Consider the following 15,451-nt stretch of genomic DNA (forward strand, 5'->3'; position numbering starts at 1 on the left):
AATTTAAGAATTTAGGAATTCCAGAAAAAAATTAAACATTTGTACCAGTCTTATTTTATAATTTCAAAATTTCCTAACTTCCTAATTTCCTAGTTTCCGAATATCCTAATTTCCTTATTTCCATACTTCCAAATTTCCTAACTTCCTAAACTCCTAATTTCCTAGTTTCCTAATTTCCTAACTTCCTAATTTCCTGATTTCCTAATTTCCTAACTTCTTAATTTCCTAACTTCCTAACTTCTTAATTTCCTAATTTCCTAGTTTCCTGATATCCTAATTTCCCAATTTCCTAACTTCCTAACTTCCACACTTCCTAATATTCTAATTTCCTAACTTCCTAATTTCCAAATTTCCTAACTTCCTAACTTCCTAATTTCCTAATTTCCTAATTTCCTAACTTCCTAATTTCCTAACATATTATTTTCCTAATTTCACGATTTTCTAATTTCTGAATTTCCTATTTTCCTTATTTCATAATTTCCTAATTCATATTAATTTCATAATTTCTTAACTTCCTAACTTCCTAAACTCCTAATTTCCTAATTTCCTAACTTCCTTATTTCCTAACTTCCTAATTTCCTAACTTCCTAATTTCCTAGTTTCCTGATATCCTAATTTCCCAATTTCCTAACTTCCTATTTTCCTAACTTCCTAATTTCCTAGTTTCCTAATATCCTAATTTAATTTCCTAACTTCCTAATTTCCTAGTCTCCTAATTTTAAAAATTTCCTTATTTCCTAATTTCCAAATTTCCTAATTTCGTGATTTCCTAACTTCCTAACTTCCTAATTTCCTAACTTCCTAATTTCCTAGTTTCCTGATATCCTAATTTCCCAATTTCCTAACTTCCTATTTTCCTAACTTCCTGATTTCCAAGTTTCCTAATATCCTAATTTAATTTCCTAACTTCCTAATTTCCCAGTCTTCTAATTTTAAAAATTTCCTTATTTCCTAATTTCCAAATTTCGTAATTTCCTAACTTCCTAATTTCCTAACTTCCTAACATCCTAATTTGCTTACATATTAATTTTCTAATTTCTTAATTTCCTTGTTTCATAATTTCCTAATTTTCTTATTTTCTTTATTTACTTATTTGCTAATATCATAATTTCCAAATTTCCTAATTCCCTTGTTTCCTAATTTCCTAATTTTTTAATTTCCTTATTTCATAATTACATATTTTTTTAATTTCAGTTTTTCTTGTTTTAGAATTTAAGAATTTCTAAATTTGCTTTTATTTATTGATTTCTTAATTTTGTTTATAATTGTTATTAAAAGTTTTTGAATAAACATTTTAAGTTTTAATTTTTTTAATCTTTTTATTTTTTCCTCGAAAGAACCTCAAGCGCGCACACCGTCAATCGCGCTCATACCGAACTGTCAACTTTTCTTGGGGGGGTCACGAAAAGAACACGCAACATTTCTTGACCGCGTTCCTTCCGATCAGCATACCGTACTTAAACCGTGGCATTTATGTCATTTGCCCTGGATTTTTTGGGTTTTCTGAAAATTTGAAGTTAATTTTTTTAAAGTGATTTTATAATAATTTCCGAACCAGATTTTAGGCTTAGTGATTTTTCACGCTTAAAAATTGCAATTTTCACGGGGACCATATTCCAAAACATCAACATTAATGGAAATTTCACGAAACGTGAAAAATGTTAAAATAAGTTCAAATATCTTATACTAATATTTCACAAAGTACATTTTATACATAATTCTGTATTATTCAAGCACATGCTTTTTTTTTTTTTGCAGCCCATTTTTTTCAAAAAACTTAAAAGTTTTCTCAGATTCGCTTCTATTTTAACTATTTCAAATTTTAAATGGCACTTTGAAAAACTATCTAAGCCCAATAAGCCCCTCCTTCGAAATTATCATTTAAACATCAAGAAAATCCAACAATCTCCATTAATTTCCATCAAAAATAATAAAAAAGGAGAAAGAATCTCATAATTCTAACGTCTGATATCTTAGAAAAAATAGAATAAACCAAGTTTAAATCATCTTATTTTTTTGTACTTCAATCTTTAAAATAAAATAATAATTAAATTGTCATTAAAGCGAATAAAACTATAATTTAATTCAGTAAGTTTGCGAAGAAAAGCTTGAAAAATACTATCGGTTCTATATCCTGGTTGCTTCCTCAAACCACGGCCCATTTAATATCGACTCACAGAAATTCGTCTATATTTACTAAATGTTATGTTATCAAGAAGCTTTGCTATCATGCGATCATCAAAAAAAAAATATATATAAAATCTAAAATAAAATCTGATCAGTCATTTAACCACTTATCACAATACTCTTGTTAAGCCACTTTAGAAAAGTTTTGATTGAAAAACATTAGTTCTATTAATGCTTTGCAAAACAAAAACTTACCGTCTTCAGGGGTTAGGGTGACATTGGGTCTGGGAGGTGAAACAGGGTCATATAAAAATGTTAAAAATTGTATGACCCAATCTCACCCCCTAGACCCAATATCACCCCTGATGACGGTATATAAATTACATAAAAAGTTTTTGCGGATTAAATATTAGTTTGATGTTGATATTTTTGATAAACATTGATTTTAAAAATTTCGCGAATTTTCACCAAAATTTCTAAATTTCACACTGTATGAGACATCGTAAAAAATCACTAACCCTAAAGATTTTGTACCATTATGCTAATGTTTTCTTTTTTCATCCCCTGCAATAATAAAAAAGGCAAAAAATGCTTTGTATTTAACTTCAACACAGTTTGTAAAGCTTAAAAAGTATTTTGGTAACACTAACCGCAAGTGAAAGTGAAATGATGATCATCCCGCATGTCTAACTAGTTGTCTCCTTATCGGCAACCACAACATCACCGCCGTTCAACGTTCGACTAATTCCAGGGAAAAATATGTGAAAAGGCGAGTAAAAAAAACAAATTGCGTAATTTAAGTCACATTTTTATTCACTGTTGTTTATGATGGTTCAGAGTATACTGTTAGGCAAGAATAATAATAATAGAGCAAAAATGACTAGAGCTTCAGATCAAACACTCGCGGTACTTGGTCGGATCGTCGGCATCGAACATCAGCTCGATGTACTCGTACTCGATGTATTTAACCTCCCCGTCCTGACCAGCCTCATCATCGTCCGCAATGATCTCGTCGTCGGTGCAGCTCTCCTTGACCGCGGCAATGTGCACCGAAACGGACCTGCAGGAGGAGGAGGTGGTTCGGTTGAAAATCACAGAAACGGAACAACAACAGCAGGAATCACCCGGGTGAGAGAGAGATGGAGGAGAATGATGGTCAATGTCGGAGGAGCTCCAATCACCAATTGGACCGGTCAATGTCCGGAAGAACACTGGCGGAAGTGCCGACGGAGGATGCCATATGCGATCTGGGCCAATTCGAGGGGTGCAGGGAGAGAGAAGAAAAATGGGGAAAATTTTGAGTTAGAGAATGATTTTCGGTATGAGCACAGGGCTGTGGAGTCTGAGTCTGAGGTAGTTTTCACAACTTTTTGTATAACATTTGATTTGAAGTCAATATCGAACTCCACATCCCTGCAAATAAACTGTTTCAACTATTGTTAAGGTTTACCTTTGGGTGGACCAATGACTTGAGGACTCGTGCTGAGGATGATGATGATGGTGTTGTTGTTGCTGCTGGTGGTGGTGCGAATGGCGCTGGCTCTCGGAACGGCTAGCCCCACCACGACTGCGGAAGAAACTGTCTTGTTAGAAAAATAGTTTTTGGTTGAAATAATATAAAAAGGCAAAAATTTGCAAAAAAAAGCTAAGCAATATGAAAATCATATTAAATTAAAATAAACCCGAAAGCGTCATTCGTCAATTTTGGCAAATTTTGACTGCAAAAAACTTTTTATGAAAAAGAAGTATTATGATAGAGTTTTTTTAAAACTCTTTTTTTTTTAGTCGCTTTACTTTGCTTGTCGCTTCCACTCTGTCGGCATCTCAGTCATATTCAGAAACTAGCTTTAAATCTGAATATATATTTGTTTTACAGTTTTTTGCAACCAAGACCTTCGTATACAGGTGATTTTAAATATATCTCTTATTTCAAATTCTCAAAGGAAATTTCACGTGCAACAACTCATAAAAATATGGTGAATATCCGAAACTCCGATTATCCAAAAATTCGATTATCTAAAATTTTATTATCCAAAATTTTAGTATCCTAAGATTTCTAAAATTACTTCGGATATTCGACCCATGATTTTTTATTATTAATTTTTAACTCAAATTTGATTTGAGGCCCCAAATTAAATTTATTCAACAGGTTCAAATAAAAATATAAATATTTAAAAAACAGGCCTATGAATAAAAGAAGTGTTTTAAATTAATTTTAAAGCAGACAAACTGTTTGTTATCATTAGCTTTTAAAAGCGACGAAAAATTCACCAAAATTTCAAAATATTCCTAAATGAGTCCAAACATGCTGAAAATGATTCTCAACGTAGGAAAATGCATTTTAAAAATATTTTGTTTCCAGGTGATTACACGCCTACTTCCATTGCAATTTCGAAGTTTTTGGATCTTTTTTGCCCCTTTATTTTTCGGGCAAAAAAATACCTTTTCCCAAACCTTTTCCAACGTTTTTCGGAATTCATGATTTTTTGGAAAAATGGAAACGCTGCTAAATAAGTGCTAGAGCTCATATGCGGCGATTTTTGTCATTAAAAAAAAAATAAGAATTTTGAAAAACTATTATTTTGTGTTATTATTTTTTGGTGTGAAAGTCCAAATTAAAAACGTTACTTAATACACATTTTTAGGTTGTTGGCTCCTTCATCTCAGTTATACAATGATTCATTCCAATTTAAATAAAATATAAAGACTTTATGTAAAGAAAATACAGACCCCGCATGGCAACATATACTATCCTAAAAGCAACTAAACTGCCCATAATTGAAAATTCGGCTATTATGCCAAATCAAGTATTCCGAGAAAAACGCGTTTTAATGTTTGTCACCAAATCTTCTTCAGGGCAATTTCCCATAGGAGTGGCATATTAGCCGTTTGGTTTTTTGCATCGGCAGCCAAATCTAAACACTATTTTAGTAAAATTCAAGTTGCAGAAGATGCGTTGGAACATCCTCTACCACCTGGTGCTAATATCTCGTTTTTGCCAAAAGTGGATATTAGCCGTTTTTTCATTGGTGGGCAGTAAATGAAACATTACAATGGTTAATAACAGGCTTTAAGACCCGAAACTGGACCGAGTAGGCCATATCCGAACAAAATTCGATTTAGAAAATAATTTAAAAAAGCATGTTTGAAATCAAGTAGGCGAATATCTGTTTTACCCCTAATCCGATAAATTGTTAAAAAATATTTTAATTAATTCTAAATGGCATTTTTCCTAATCAAATTTTCAATTCCAATACTTCAAACTTACGTGTAATTTCCCAAGGATTTCGAATATGTCAAAATTGAGTCCAAAAATGCCGTCTTGTTGGCAAATGTTAACGGTGTAAAAAGTTTGTAATACAAAAATCCTAAAACTATGAGAAAAACTGCGGTTGGCCAAATAGTTAACCCTCTACTGCCAAATCTTTTTTTTTTTGATTTTTATTTTCCCGTGTTCAGGAGGTCATTTTGAGCATTTTATGTTCTACAAAAAACTATGTTCAGGAGGTCATTTTGAGAAACTTTTGTTTTACAAAAAACTATACTTTTCTTGTTTTTCGTTTTTCTTGTTTCATTTTCAGTTATTATATTTGCATTTATCTTGCTTAGTTTATGTTTGTTTTCGATGGTATTTGGCTAATACTACCACTCCTATCATTACCTTTTGTCTATTTATTTTTTTCATGTTTCATGTACAACCACCTGGTTTATTTTTAGTTTTTTTGCATGTTTTTCATATTTTTTACTCTGGAATGAAATCATTATCAATTCAATTATTTAAAAATGCTTAGAGGCATAGTCTGGGACAAAATAAAAATTGCTGCATACTTATTTTTACATTTAATATAGAAAATATTTGTGAAAAACACAGCCAAAGTTAACACCACAAAAAATTACATTTTTTAAACATTGGCAAAGTCACTAAAACAATTCACACTTCTAACCCTAAAATTTCCTTAAATTTCAAGAGTTCTTCTTTCCAATGCTTTCGACGAAAATTGTTTTTGAAAAATTGATTTTTGGCGAATTTTTAGATTGAGCCCGCCTAGAGGCGTAGGATTATAGTCCAAGAAATTTCCTAACTTTTGACCAGTTGGAGGCTGTTGCAAAAAGATATTAAGGAATTAAAAATATCAATTTTTAACACTAATTTGCAATAGCTATATATATCTTGGATGTTTATGGCACATTTTAAAGTGCTTCAAAAGAACATTCGAATATAACTAAGAGAATTGAAATTGATAAAGTTTTACGAAAATGCGACCAATTTTAAGATTATTATGTTTTTTGTACCTCAAAATTCAAATACCGTTTTACCCCACTTCCCTTTGTCGTAGTGGGCTCATATTTGGCATGAGTTCATCTCATGTATAGACAAACAAATGCTGAATGTTTTATCCAAATCGGAGCACCTCGATACGACCCTTAAAACAAAACGGGCAAAATTTACAAAAACTGCCTCTTAAACTCTCAACCAAACCACAATAATTCAAATTCAAATTCAATACACCAGTCAGATTCTTACCCATAGTAGTTGCTATCACTATGCTGCAACTTCCCGGACAGCATCTCCAGCCGCCGATACGTGCTGGACATCATCAGCGAAACCGGCGTCGCAACAGCCCACAAAAACAGACACAAAAACGACGAAAACCACAGCCCGTTCATCGGATCCATTATGTGATGACAGAACAGCATCCTCATCGCATCAAAGATATCAAACAGTGGCCGACAACTGGCACAACGATCGCTCAGGATCACATTGGTGTGATTGCGATACGCTTCAAAGTGACCTTTGAGCCGAGCCCGGAACTGGTCACTCTTGTTGTGGCACACTTCCGCCGATTCCGCGTCCAGGTAGGACTGGGCGTTTCTCAGGTGGATTAAACTCTTGTTGACTTGGGTCGCCCATGGGGAGAGTTGGAGTTCTAGTGCGGTCAGGTGGTAGACGATGTCTCCGCGGAGTTGTTCAAGCGGGTGGAGGAGGGAAACTTGCAACCGTTTGGCGCGACTTCCGAGGGTGGTCATTCGGGAGGATGTGGCAACGTCCTGGATTTGGGCTGATACGCGCTGGAGTTGATCGATGAAGGTGACCACGTCCTTGTCGGGGGATAGCTGGGTGAGGTCCATCCGGAATGCGGTCAGGTTGATGTCCGAGTCGGTCAGCATGTCTTCTAGGATCGCCTGGATCTGGGTGGTGAAGCCCATGAAGGGAGCTTCCGAAGCGGTTAGGTCGTTGATCGCGCGATCGAGACCGGGGTAGTTGCGGTAGTCCATGATTGATGAGACGTTGAGCAGGTTCTGTAATTGGAAGGTCGAGTAGGCGCCCTTGTTACGTTCGCACTCGTTGATGGCTTTGGACAAGGGGACATTCATCGATCCGATCCGGTTGGGATCGGCAGCTTTCATGAGTTCGTCGATGATCCCGTTCTGTGGCTCCACAGGGTAGATCAACCCAGGTTTGTCGATCAACTTTCCAAGCACCGTGTAGTTGGGCTCGTCGTACAGCGGGTGACAGATGAACACGTGACCGTGGGCTCCCATGAGCATTTCGACCATGGCGAAGCCGGACAACGCTACGCTGGCAAAGCAGATCACGATCGCTCCGAAGATCAACGTGATTCCTGCTTTATTGTCCGAGTGACAACATCCGCAACTCAGCGCTCCTAGCAGTATGAACGTAACCAACAAGGTGCAGACCGTTGCCGTGAGTCCCGTCAACCAGAGGCCATCGCCGATTTCTCGGTAGTAATCGAAGAAGGAGTCGGAGAAGTTTGCAGTTCGCGTGACCTCCTTAACTAGGTTGTTCATGGTGGTTGACAACGTGTTGGTCGACAGCAGCGTTGAATTGCTCAACTCTTCCAAATGTCTCTCAATGTTCTCTTTCGGCGCCAACGTTGAATTCTTCAACTCCGTGCGATAGTTCCGAAAGATCGATCGAGCTACCGTCAACTCCTGCGTCAACAGTTTCATCGTACTGTTCTTGCCAGCTTCTCCCATCGATAGCAACTTCGACAGCACGGGATCACTTTGCAACTTTCGAATCTTGTCTATCAACCCAGACTCTTCAAAGTTCTTGATCTTCAGCGTATCACACAGAGGTCGATCGCGATAGCTACACTGCCGCTGCAAGACCGAAAGTTGAATCTGCAACTCATCTAGCCGGTATTCCGCTTCATAGGAGATCTTGGCTGCTCGAGCCAGCGTTTCCTGGAGAAGGAATATCCTCCTCGACAAGTTGTTACTACTCGTGCTAATATCCATGATCGTCTCAAAGATTATCTCAATCCCGGTAAACAACGACAGATGATGCTGGATTGGTTCCCCAAGTAGCTTATCTATCTCCTCCAGATCGCTTCGTATCCGGTCGACCGTCGTCGCCAGTCCCTCGAATATCACAAACGAAATCTGCTGCTCCGTATCGCGCAGAAACGTCTCCACATCGGCGAGGGAGGACCGTACCACCTCCGGGGTCTGATCGATCGCGGACGCGATCTGCTCGTTTGTAACGAACATGGCGATCACACTTGCTCTAAAAAAGAACGAACTTGATCAGTAAATCTTCGATTTGTCTTTCCAACTCCAACTTACATCAACAGCAGAATAATGATCTGCAGGGTCAAACTCAGAAAGCCTCTCCTGCACTTTAACGAATCTTGCAGTGAAAGCTCCTCGGCCTGAATGATCGCGTCCACCGTCGGTCCCGCATTAAGGTCATCATCCGAAGGTTTCGAGCAACCCCAGGCGATCGTGTAGCACAGTGGGATCAGCGAAATCAAAAAGAATATCGCTATCAGGCAGATGTATCCGGACTCTACCTTGAGTGCCTGCAAGTACACCAATTGTAAATGTCTTAAGATCTTCACAAGATACCGCGCGACATCGTGGACCTACCTCCAAAATAAGCTGTAGAAAGGAGACTCGCGTGTGAAAAGCATCGCGCAAGAGCTCTAAAATACAATAAACTTTAATCGACCTTTTGAAAGTCGGGGCCCATTGCGGGTCTTCGCGTGGCGCCGTCGGACTTACCTACTGGCAGATCGTACGGCGTGATGTACGACAGGAAGGTCGACAGGTAGGAGAACACAAAGGTGCCCTGGTGGAGGCCCAGCGTCGGGATGATGTACGCTTCGGTCGACGTGGGCTCGGGGAATTCCGGCGGGGGCGGAAGGCCCGTTTCGGGGAGTTCCTGGTTAGAGACAGTTTTTATTAAATAAATGATAATGATTCGGCTGATTAAGTAGCTTACCATAGTCTAATGGCAGTATGAATCACGTGCTTTCGCTTTTGGTTGTGTTAAAGTTCTCGTTTGGCTTCGAATGATCATCGTTTCCGGACAATTGTTGTTGCATGAAGTTTCATTCTGAACTCTAGAATAAGGTGAATACACCAAAAACTGTTATAACATGTGTTTTAAAATCATCAGTAGCAAATCTGCAAACAGATTCATTCATAAATATAAAAATACAATATCTGGTATTTCTCTCTGTTGATAACAGAATTTTCGAGTACTCTAATCGTTTTAAAATGTTTTATTTATTTGATTTATTTTCCCTAAACACTTTTGTGAACATCAAAGATATAGTTTTACTTTTTATACTGATGAACGTCACTAAAATTGCCACACAAAGTTAGAATCATTTTAAAAATACAATTGTATCCTTAGTAAAATTCACTAAAAATCTTTCTTGACAAATATCTTGCCTGAAAATGGGACTTCCAATAAATTTTCCACTCGCCAAGTAAATTGTCTTTTTTGAAATTTTTGTTAAAGATTTTTTATTCTTTGATCTCTTTAACATGATGATACTGAAAATGCTTATTTTTTTTTTATTTTTTCAAAGAAAATCATAAACTTGTTTTTTTCAATTTTCCTGTCATTCTCGAGCGACGAAATGGCCTTATTTTCTCTATCAAAAATAACAGGATGGAAATGGGTTGAAGTTGAACTATTCAGCACTAGTGTCGAAAAGAAACATTTTTATTTTTTTTAAACGGTGAATTTACATTCCATTCAAATAGCGTTTTACGGAATTGCAAAACATGTTGTAAGCAACTCGTTCCAAAACTTGTTTTTTTCAACTCTCGTCGTATTTTTCCAACTCGGTAAAGCTCGTTCGATAAATGTACTAAAATTTTTGTTTGCAACTTGTTGCATAAACTACTATTTTGATATCAAACTCTTTAAATGTTTTTTTGTAAATTTACAATATTACCTCTTTGAATATCAACCTTCAATTAATTTTAATGCATTTGAAGACATTGTTTGTTGAAAATATGCTCTTCTAGAGCAATAAACATTTTCATACAAAACGTTAAAATTTGCAACTGATTAATCAACTAATCAAAAGATGAAAAGTATTTAAATGCAGCGAATCATTATGTTAAATTATCGATTTTCTACTGGGGTGAAATAAGGCTTAAGTCTAATTTAAGAAAGCAATTTTTTTTTCAAGAGCACTTGAAAACATCAAATCTGGAGTCGTTAAACCAGAGTTGATAGCATGACATTGATATGAAAAAATTAAACTCGATCGGAATGGCTTGGAGTCATACTTAACTTGGTAGAGAAATGTTCAAAGCACCTCGAGAAGCAATTTAAGCAAATTTGGAAATGTTTTCATAACTTGCTTATTTCAGTTACGGAAATGGTGCACTATAGAATTATTTTGACACGCATGAAATGCCATGATTTCCACAACAAATAGTAGTTTATGCAACAAGTTGCAAAAATAGGATTTTTTCAGCACGAGGCGTACATTTATCCAACGAGGTTCACCGAGTTGGATAAATACGAAGAGTGCTGAAAAAATCAAGTTTTGCAACGAGTTCCATACAACATTTTTTGCAATTTCGAAAAACACCCATTGAGTGAATTTTTAAGTCGAATTTTCATGTATTTTGTCAATAAATCGTTTAAATCAAAAAAATGTTGAAAAGTGTTACTTTTAGAAACAAGTGCTAAAAAGTTCAACTTTTCAGCACCCATTTCAGTGCTAAAAAGTAGAACTTTTCAGCATTTATTTTGAAAAAATATAAAAAAAAATATTGAAAAATGTTACTTTTCGGTACTAGTGTTGAAAAGTTCAACTTTTCAGCACCCATTTCAGTGCTGAAAAGTAGAACTTTTCAGCACTGTTATTGAAAGGTATTTATTTTCCATTCTGTTATTTTTGGTAGGGAAAAGTAGGCCGTTTCGTTTCTCCAGAAGGACAGGAAAAGTTGACAGTTTCACAGTGGAATTGCAAAAAATAAGTTTTAATCGAAAAATTGACTGAAGTTTCGGATTCTGTGTACAATTCTTTACTAAGCACAGATTTAATTAGTTTCTTGAAAATATGCTTTCTTTTGCATTTTAAAAGATTTCAAAAATGTCTACACATTTCTAGCCATTTTCGTTGAACAAATTTGTTTGTATGTTTAGATTGAAATGAAATCGATTTTTATTGTAATAGAAATTGATTTCTTTTATGGAAAAATATTGTACTTATAAATTTTGAGGAAAATTCTATCTATTTATTCACAAATATTTTAATGTAAAAATAAAAGTGAAATAAAAAGTAAATAATTAATGTAATGAAATATTCCAAGAAATAGTAAAGTAAAGTAAATCTTTCCCAGTTCCTGAGGGGAACACCCTTGAAGAGTATCGGGGCCGGCATTTACAAAGCGGATTCAGTGGCAGTTTCATTCTCAACTTAATGTTAACATGTTAAGGTTAATGTTAACATTCCATAGGTCGCCTCCCTAAGGTGTCGTGATAAGGTCCAGTTTGTGAGGATACACTACCTTCCCTTTACTAAGCAATCGATTCCAGAAGGGAAAAGATCACCAGTTGTGTTGGTCCGAGCCGGGATTTGAACCCCGATCTACCGCTTACGAGGCGGAAGCGTTACCACTGGGCTACGTGGCTCGGGATGAAATAGTACATCTGACGTAAATATTTTAGTTTTCACACTTCAAGTCTGAAATTTTAAAGAATCGCATGAAATTAATTTTTTAAAAGCAAAAAAAAAAACAAAGCAATCCATTTTAACGACCCCCGGGTCTTTACTGCCGTTTTACGGCGATATGATGTATACGCCATTTTGGACATTTTCAATTTTATTGTACAGTCTGATAAAGAATCTTAAAAGCTACCTCCTGACGAAAGAATTTTTCAAAAAAATGCTCTGGAGCCCATTTTATTAAGCAAACAAACAATGTATACATTGAGAATTGATAGAAGTCAAATTGTTGATTTGAGGTTTTGGGACCAAATCAAGACTGGGCAATATTTTATTACATTATTTCGATTTAATTCTTAAGGGGACGTCCATTAGGCGTCATCCATAAAGTACGTCACGTTCTGAGGGAAGAGGGGGGTTTTGAGCAAGCGTGACATTGCGTGTTAAAAGCATAGGGAAATCGTGACAAAGGGGGGTGGAGTAAATTTTGGCTGATTTTAATGTGACGTACTTAATGGATGACACCTTATCCACATCCACGTAGACACTTTTTTGAAAATTCTAGACCCACCCACCTCCCTTGCGGACAATTGTTCATGCAAAAAATGTGTTTATGGAGCGTAGACAATCGCTAAGGGAGCGTTCTTTTATTACGTAACGCAAAAAATCGGATTTTTAGACCCCCTCCTTCTGTAACAAAATCTCCATACAAATTTTAAAAAAATGTATGGAGCGTAACACGGCCTCCGATCCCCCCTCCCCAACTGCGTAATAAAAGAACGCTCCCTAATACCCTCCCCCCCTTAAAGTATCCACGTGGACAATGCATTAAGGGATCCGCTCAGCTGTCAAAATAGCTGGCACAAAAAATATAGCCTGCTTTGATCGAGCAATGTATACATACATCATTGGGAAGGAAAAGTAGTGATTTTTTATTGCTATTTTTTCGGCCAAATGATGTTTGTGGTTTAAAATCGTAGAGAATAGGAAAAAACAAGAAATTTTGTAGGGGCCACATTTTTATTGTACTTTTTAACAGTTTCTACAGAGCAGACCTTAAATTAGTCATTTTAAATTGAAAAAATTAACAAAAACAGAAAATCGTGTCTACAGCAAAATCACCTCAATGGCGTATACATCATATCGCCGTAAAACGGCAGTCTTGTGGTCTCTGTTGCAAGTTTCTGCTCATTTCTAGGCGTTCGAAGGTTATGTGTGGTGAGTCACCCAAAACCTCTTTTACGCAAATGGACCGACGTTTTACTTCCCCATCCGATAGAAGGCGTGATCAGGCAAATCTCGTCTCGAAAAATGCCACCGGGTTCGTCTGGGATTGAACCCAGGCCAAACTGGGGTGAGAGGCTACTACGCTAACCACTGTGCCACCGGACCCGGAATGCTTCTGATTAACATGTCTATTGATTTATCAATCCATCGCGATTTTTTAAGTCATCATACTTATGACCAACAACAAGAACTAACAACCAATCAATTGATATCATCATCTCCATGTCAGCTATGCTTCTTGTTCAGGCACTTTGACTCTGATTACAACAATTTACAGACTTTAAAAATATAAGTCGGTGCTCAGACCACACTTTGATTGACACAAAACCGCCTTCATTGAAATCATTATCACGTGTTTCCGCCGCCAACGCCATAATACTCATTTGCTCCAGTTCTATTCTAAACACACACAGTCCTTGGTGTAACCAAATATATCACGGCAAGCAGCAAAATGCCGTAACATGCCAGGAACAAATCCGACTGTTTGACCGAACTAGTTACATGCAAGTCGTCCACGCTGCTGCACCCGTAACCCGATCCGACCCGAACTGCACGTGATGAAGCAGTAAAACTGGCGCGTTCCTTAAGACTTTTGGTTCTTCGTCACGGCTACTTGCCAAGGTAGACGCGAAGAAACCGGCTAATCTTCACCGAAGTTACACTAAACTTGATATTCCTCGGTAGCTATTGCGTTTCGATGGAGTTGCCTGGTCGTCGTGCGTTCCATAGTTCAAGCTCGATTGAATTTCCAGTCACTTCCAAGAAGTCACTGGCTCGCAGATCATAGGTTAATCTGGGTGACGAACAAACAGTCTACAAATCTGTGTTGCGGACAGATCCTGTTAGCACTAGTTAGGCTTGAAGTCCTGAACACCTCCGCACAAAAAAAAGGCACCGCTAAACCTCCAACTCCATAAGCTGTTCATAATTCCAACGCGCTGCGAGGTCGCGCAACGTGTGCCTCGTGGGAGGCCGTTACGCATGATCACGTTTGAACGCCCACACATCACACACAGCACGACCAGCAATCAACACCCTTGAATCCAACGCTCCCCAGAGCAACACGTTTCAATGTTACATTAATTGAATTATTGCGAAAAACTCGGTATCGATTTTGCACAGGTCGACACAGTTTTTCCTGACACTTTTCCCCACAAATCCAGCAATTGCTTCAGAAACATCTTGAAACTTCCAACCTCTCGCACAGCTTTACCAGAGCCGGTTCCCGTTAATCCGTTCCGCGGTCCGTCCGAAAATCGCGGCCAACACGGTTAATCCAATTTGTGGTTTGGCACAGTTTTCCTCCTGCTCCTGGTTTTCCAAGCTGCTTTTTCTGAACCACACGCGCGAGTTGCCAACGACGAACTGAACTGGCCGTGGCGTGGCGAGGGCTGTCCAGTTCCGACCACTTACCAGGTGACCGGCATTCGACAGGGAAGCCCTAGGAACATGCGTTTCGGGTTGTAACGGAGACGTGGGTTAGGGAGTGTTACGGTTGGGTTTAGGTGAGCGCAGACATCATTTGAATATTTGTCATTCCTATCTGAAAATATAATGCTAAAATAATACATACTCAGGAAATGAATTGGTATTAAAACCCTTATAAGAGGGAATTCTTAAATGTTTGACAGGTTAAGGAACTTATTTTGGATTTTTTGAGAATCAGCTTGCTCACTTCCTTTTAATAAATATATTACATGTTTTCAGATAAAATTGCATTTTAAAAGCTGTAATAGAATGTCGACGTCAATTTGGAACAATATTAAACTAATCCGTTAATATTAGGGTGCCCAGAATCCTCGCTCCACAAGCTGAAAATTGTTCCTTGACCTATTTTAGGACTATGGGCCAAATATGAGCAAAATTGGTCAACATTTACCCATTGATACTCGGAGGTGAAGTTTGTTTGGGAGAAATCTAAAAAATGTTTGAAAAACCCAATTTTCATACGGTTTGGTCTGCACGACCTGCTACGTCTATCCAAATATTCCCAAAAGTGAGATTCTTATTGGAAATTTAATGCTCTACAACTTTGTAGAACAAACCAAAGCTGTAAAACTCGACCCTGAAAAGTTATTAGCGATTTAAAA

At 37.3% G+C, this 15,451-nt stretch overlaps 1 protein-coding gene across 4 annotated transcripts; it reads right to left on the minus strand.

Moving 5' to 3' along the window:
- Positions 1 to 2,919: 2,919 nt before the first annotated feature.
- Positions 2,920 to 14,740, minus strand: LOC120416837 (prominin-1). Of its 4 annotated transcripts, none has more exons than XM_052708271.1 (8): positions 14,575 to 14,740; positions 9,377 to 9,497; positions 9,157 to 9,316; positions 9,022 to 9,092; positions 8,719 to 8,954; positions 6,653 to 8,659; positions 3,578 to 3,694; positions 2,920 to 3,187 (listed from the first exon to the last, which is right to left on the minus strand). In XM_052708271.1, exons 2-8 carry the CDS (start codon positions 9,377 to 9,379, stop codon positions 3,016 to 3,018), a joined length of 2,766 nt encoding a protein of 921 aa, XP_052564231.1. In that variant the 5' UTR covers positions 9,380 to 9,497; positions 14,575 to 14,740; the 3' UTR covers positions 2,920 to 3,015. The 4 variants fall into 4 exon arrangements, with proteins under 4 accessions (XP_052564231.1, XP_052564232.1, XP_039434660.1 ...); XM_052708272.1 differs by having other exon boundaries at positions 14,558 to 14,740; XM_039578726.2 differs by having other exon boundaries at positions 9,022 to 9,077; positions 14,575 to 14,739.
- Between the last annotated feature and the right edge of the window lie 711 nt (positions 14,741 to 15,451).

Source organism: Culex pipiens, chromosome 2, assembly GCF_016801865.2.
Source record: "Culex pipiens pallens isolate TS chromosome 2, TS_CPP_V2, whole genome shotgun sequence".
Taxonomy (NCBI): domain Eukaryota; kingdom Metazoa; phylum Arthropoda; class Insecta; order Diptera; family Culicidae; genus Culex; species Culex pipiens.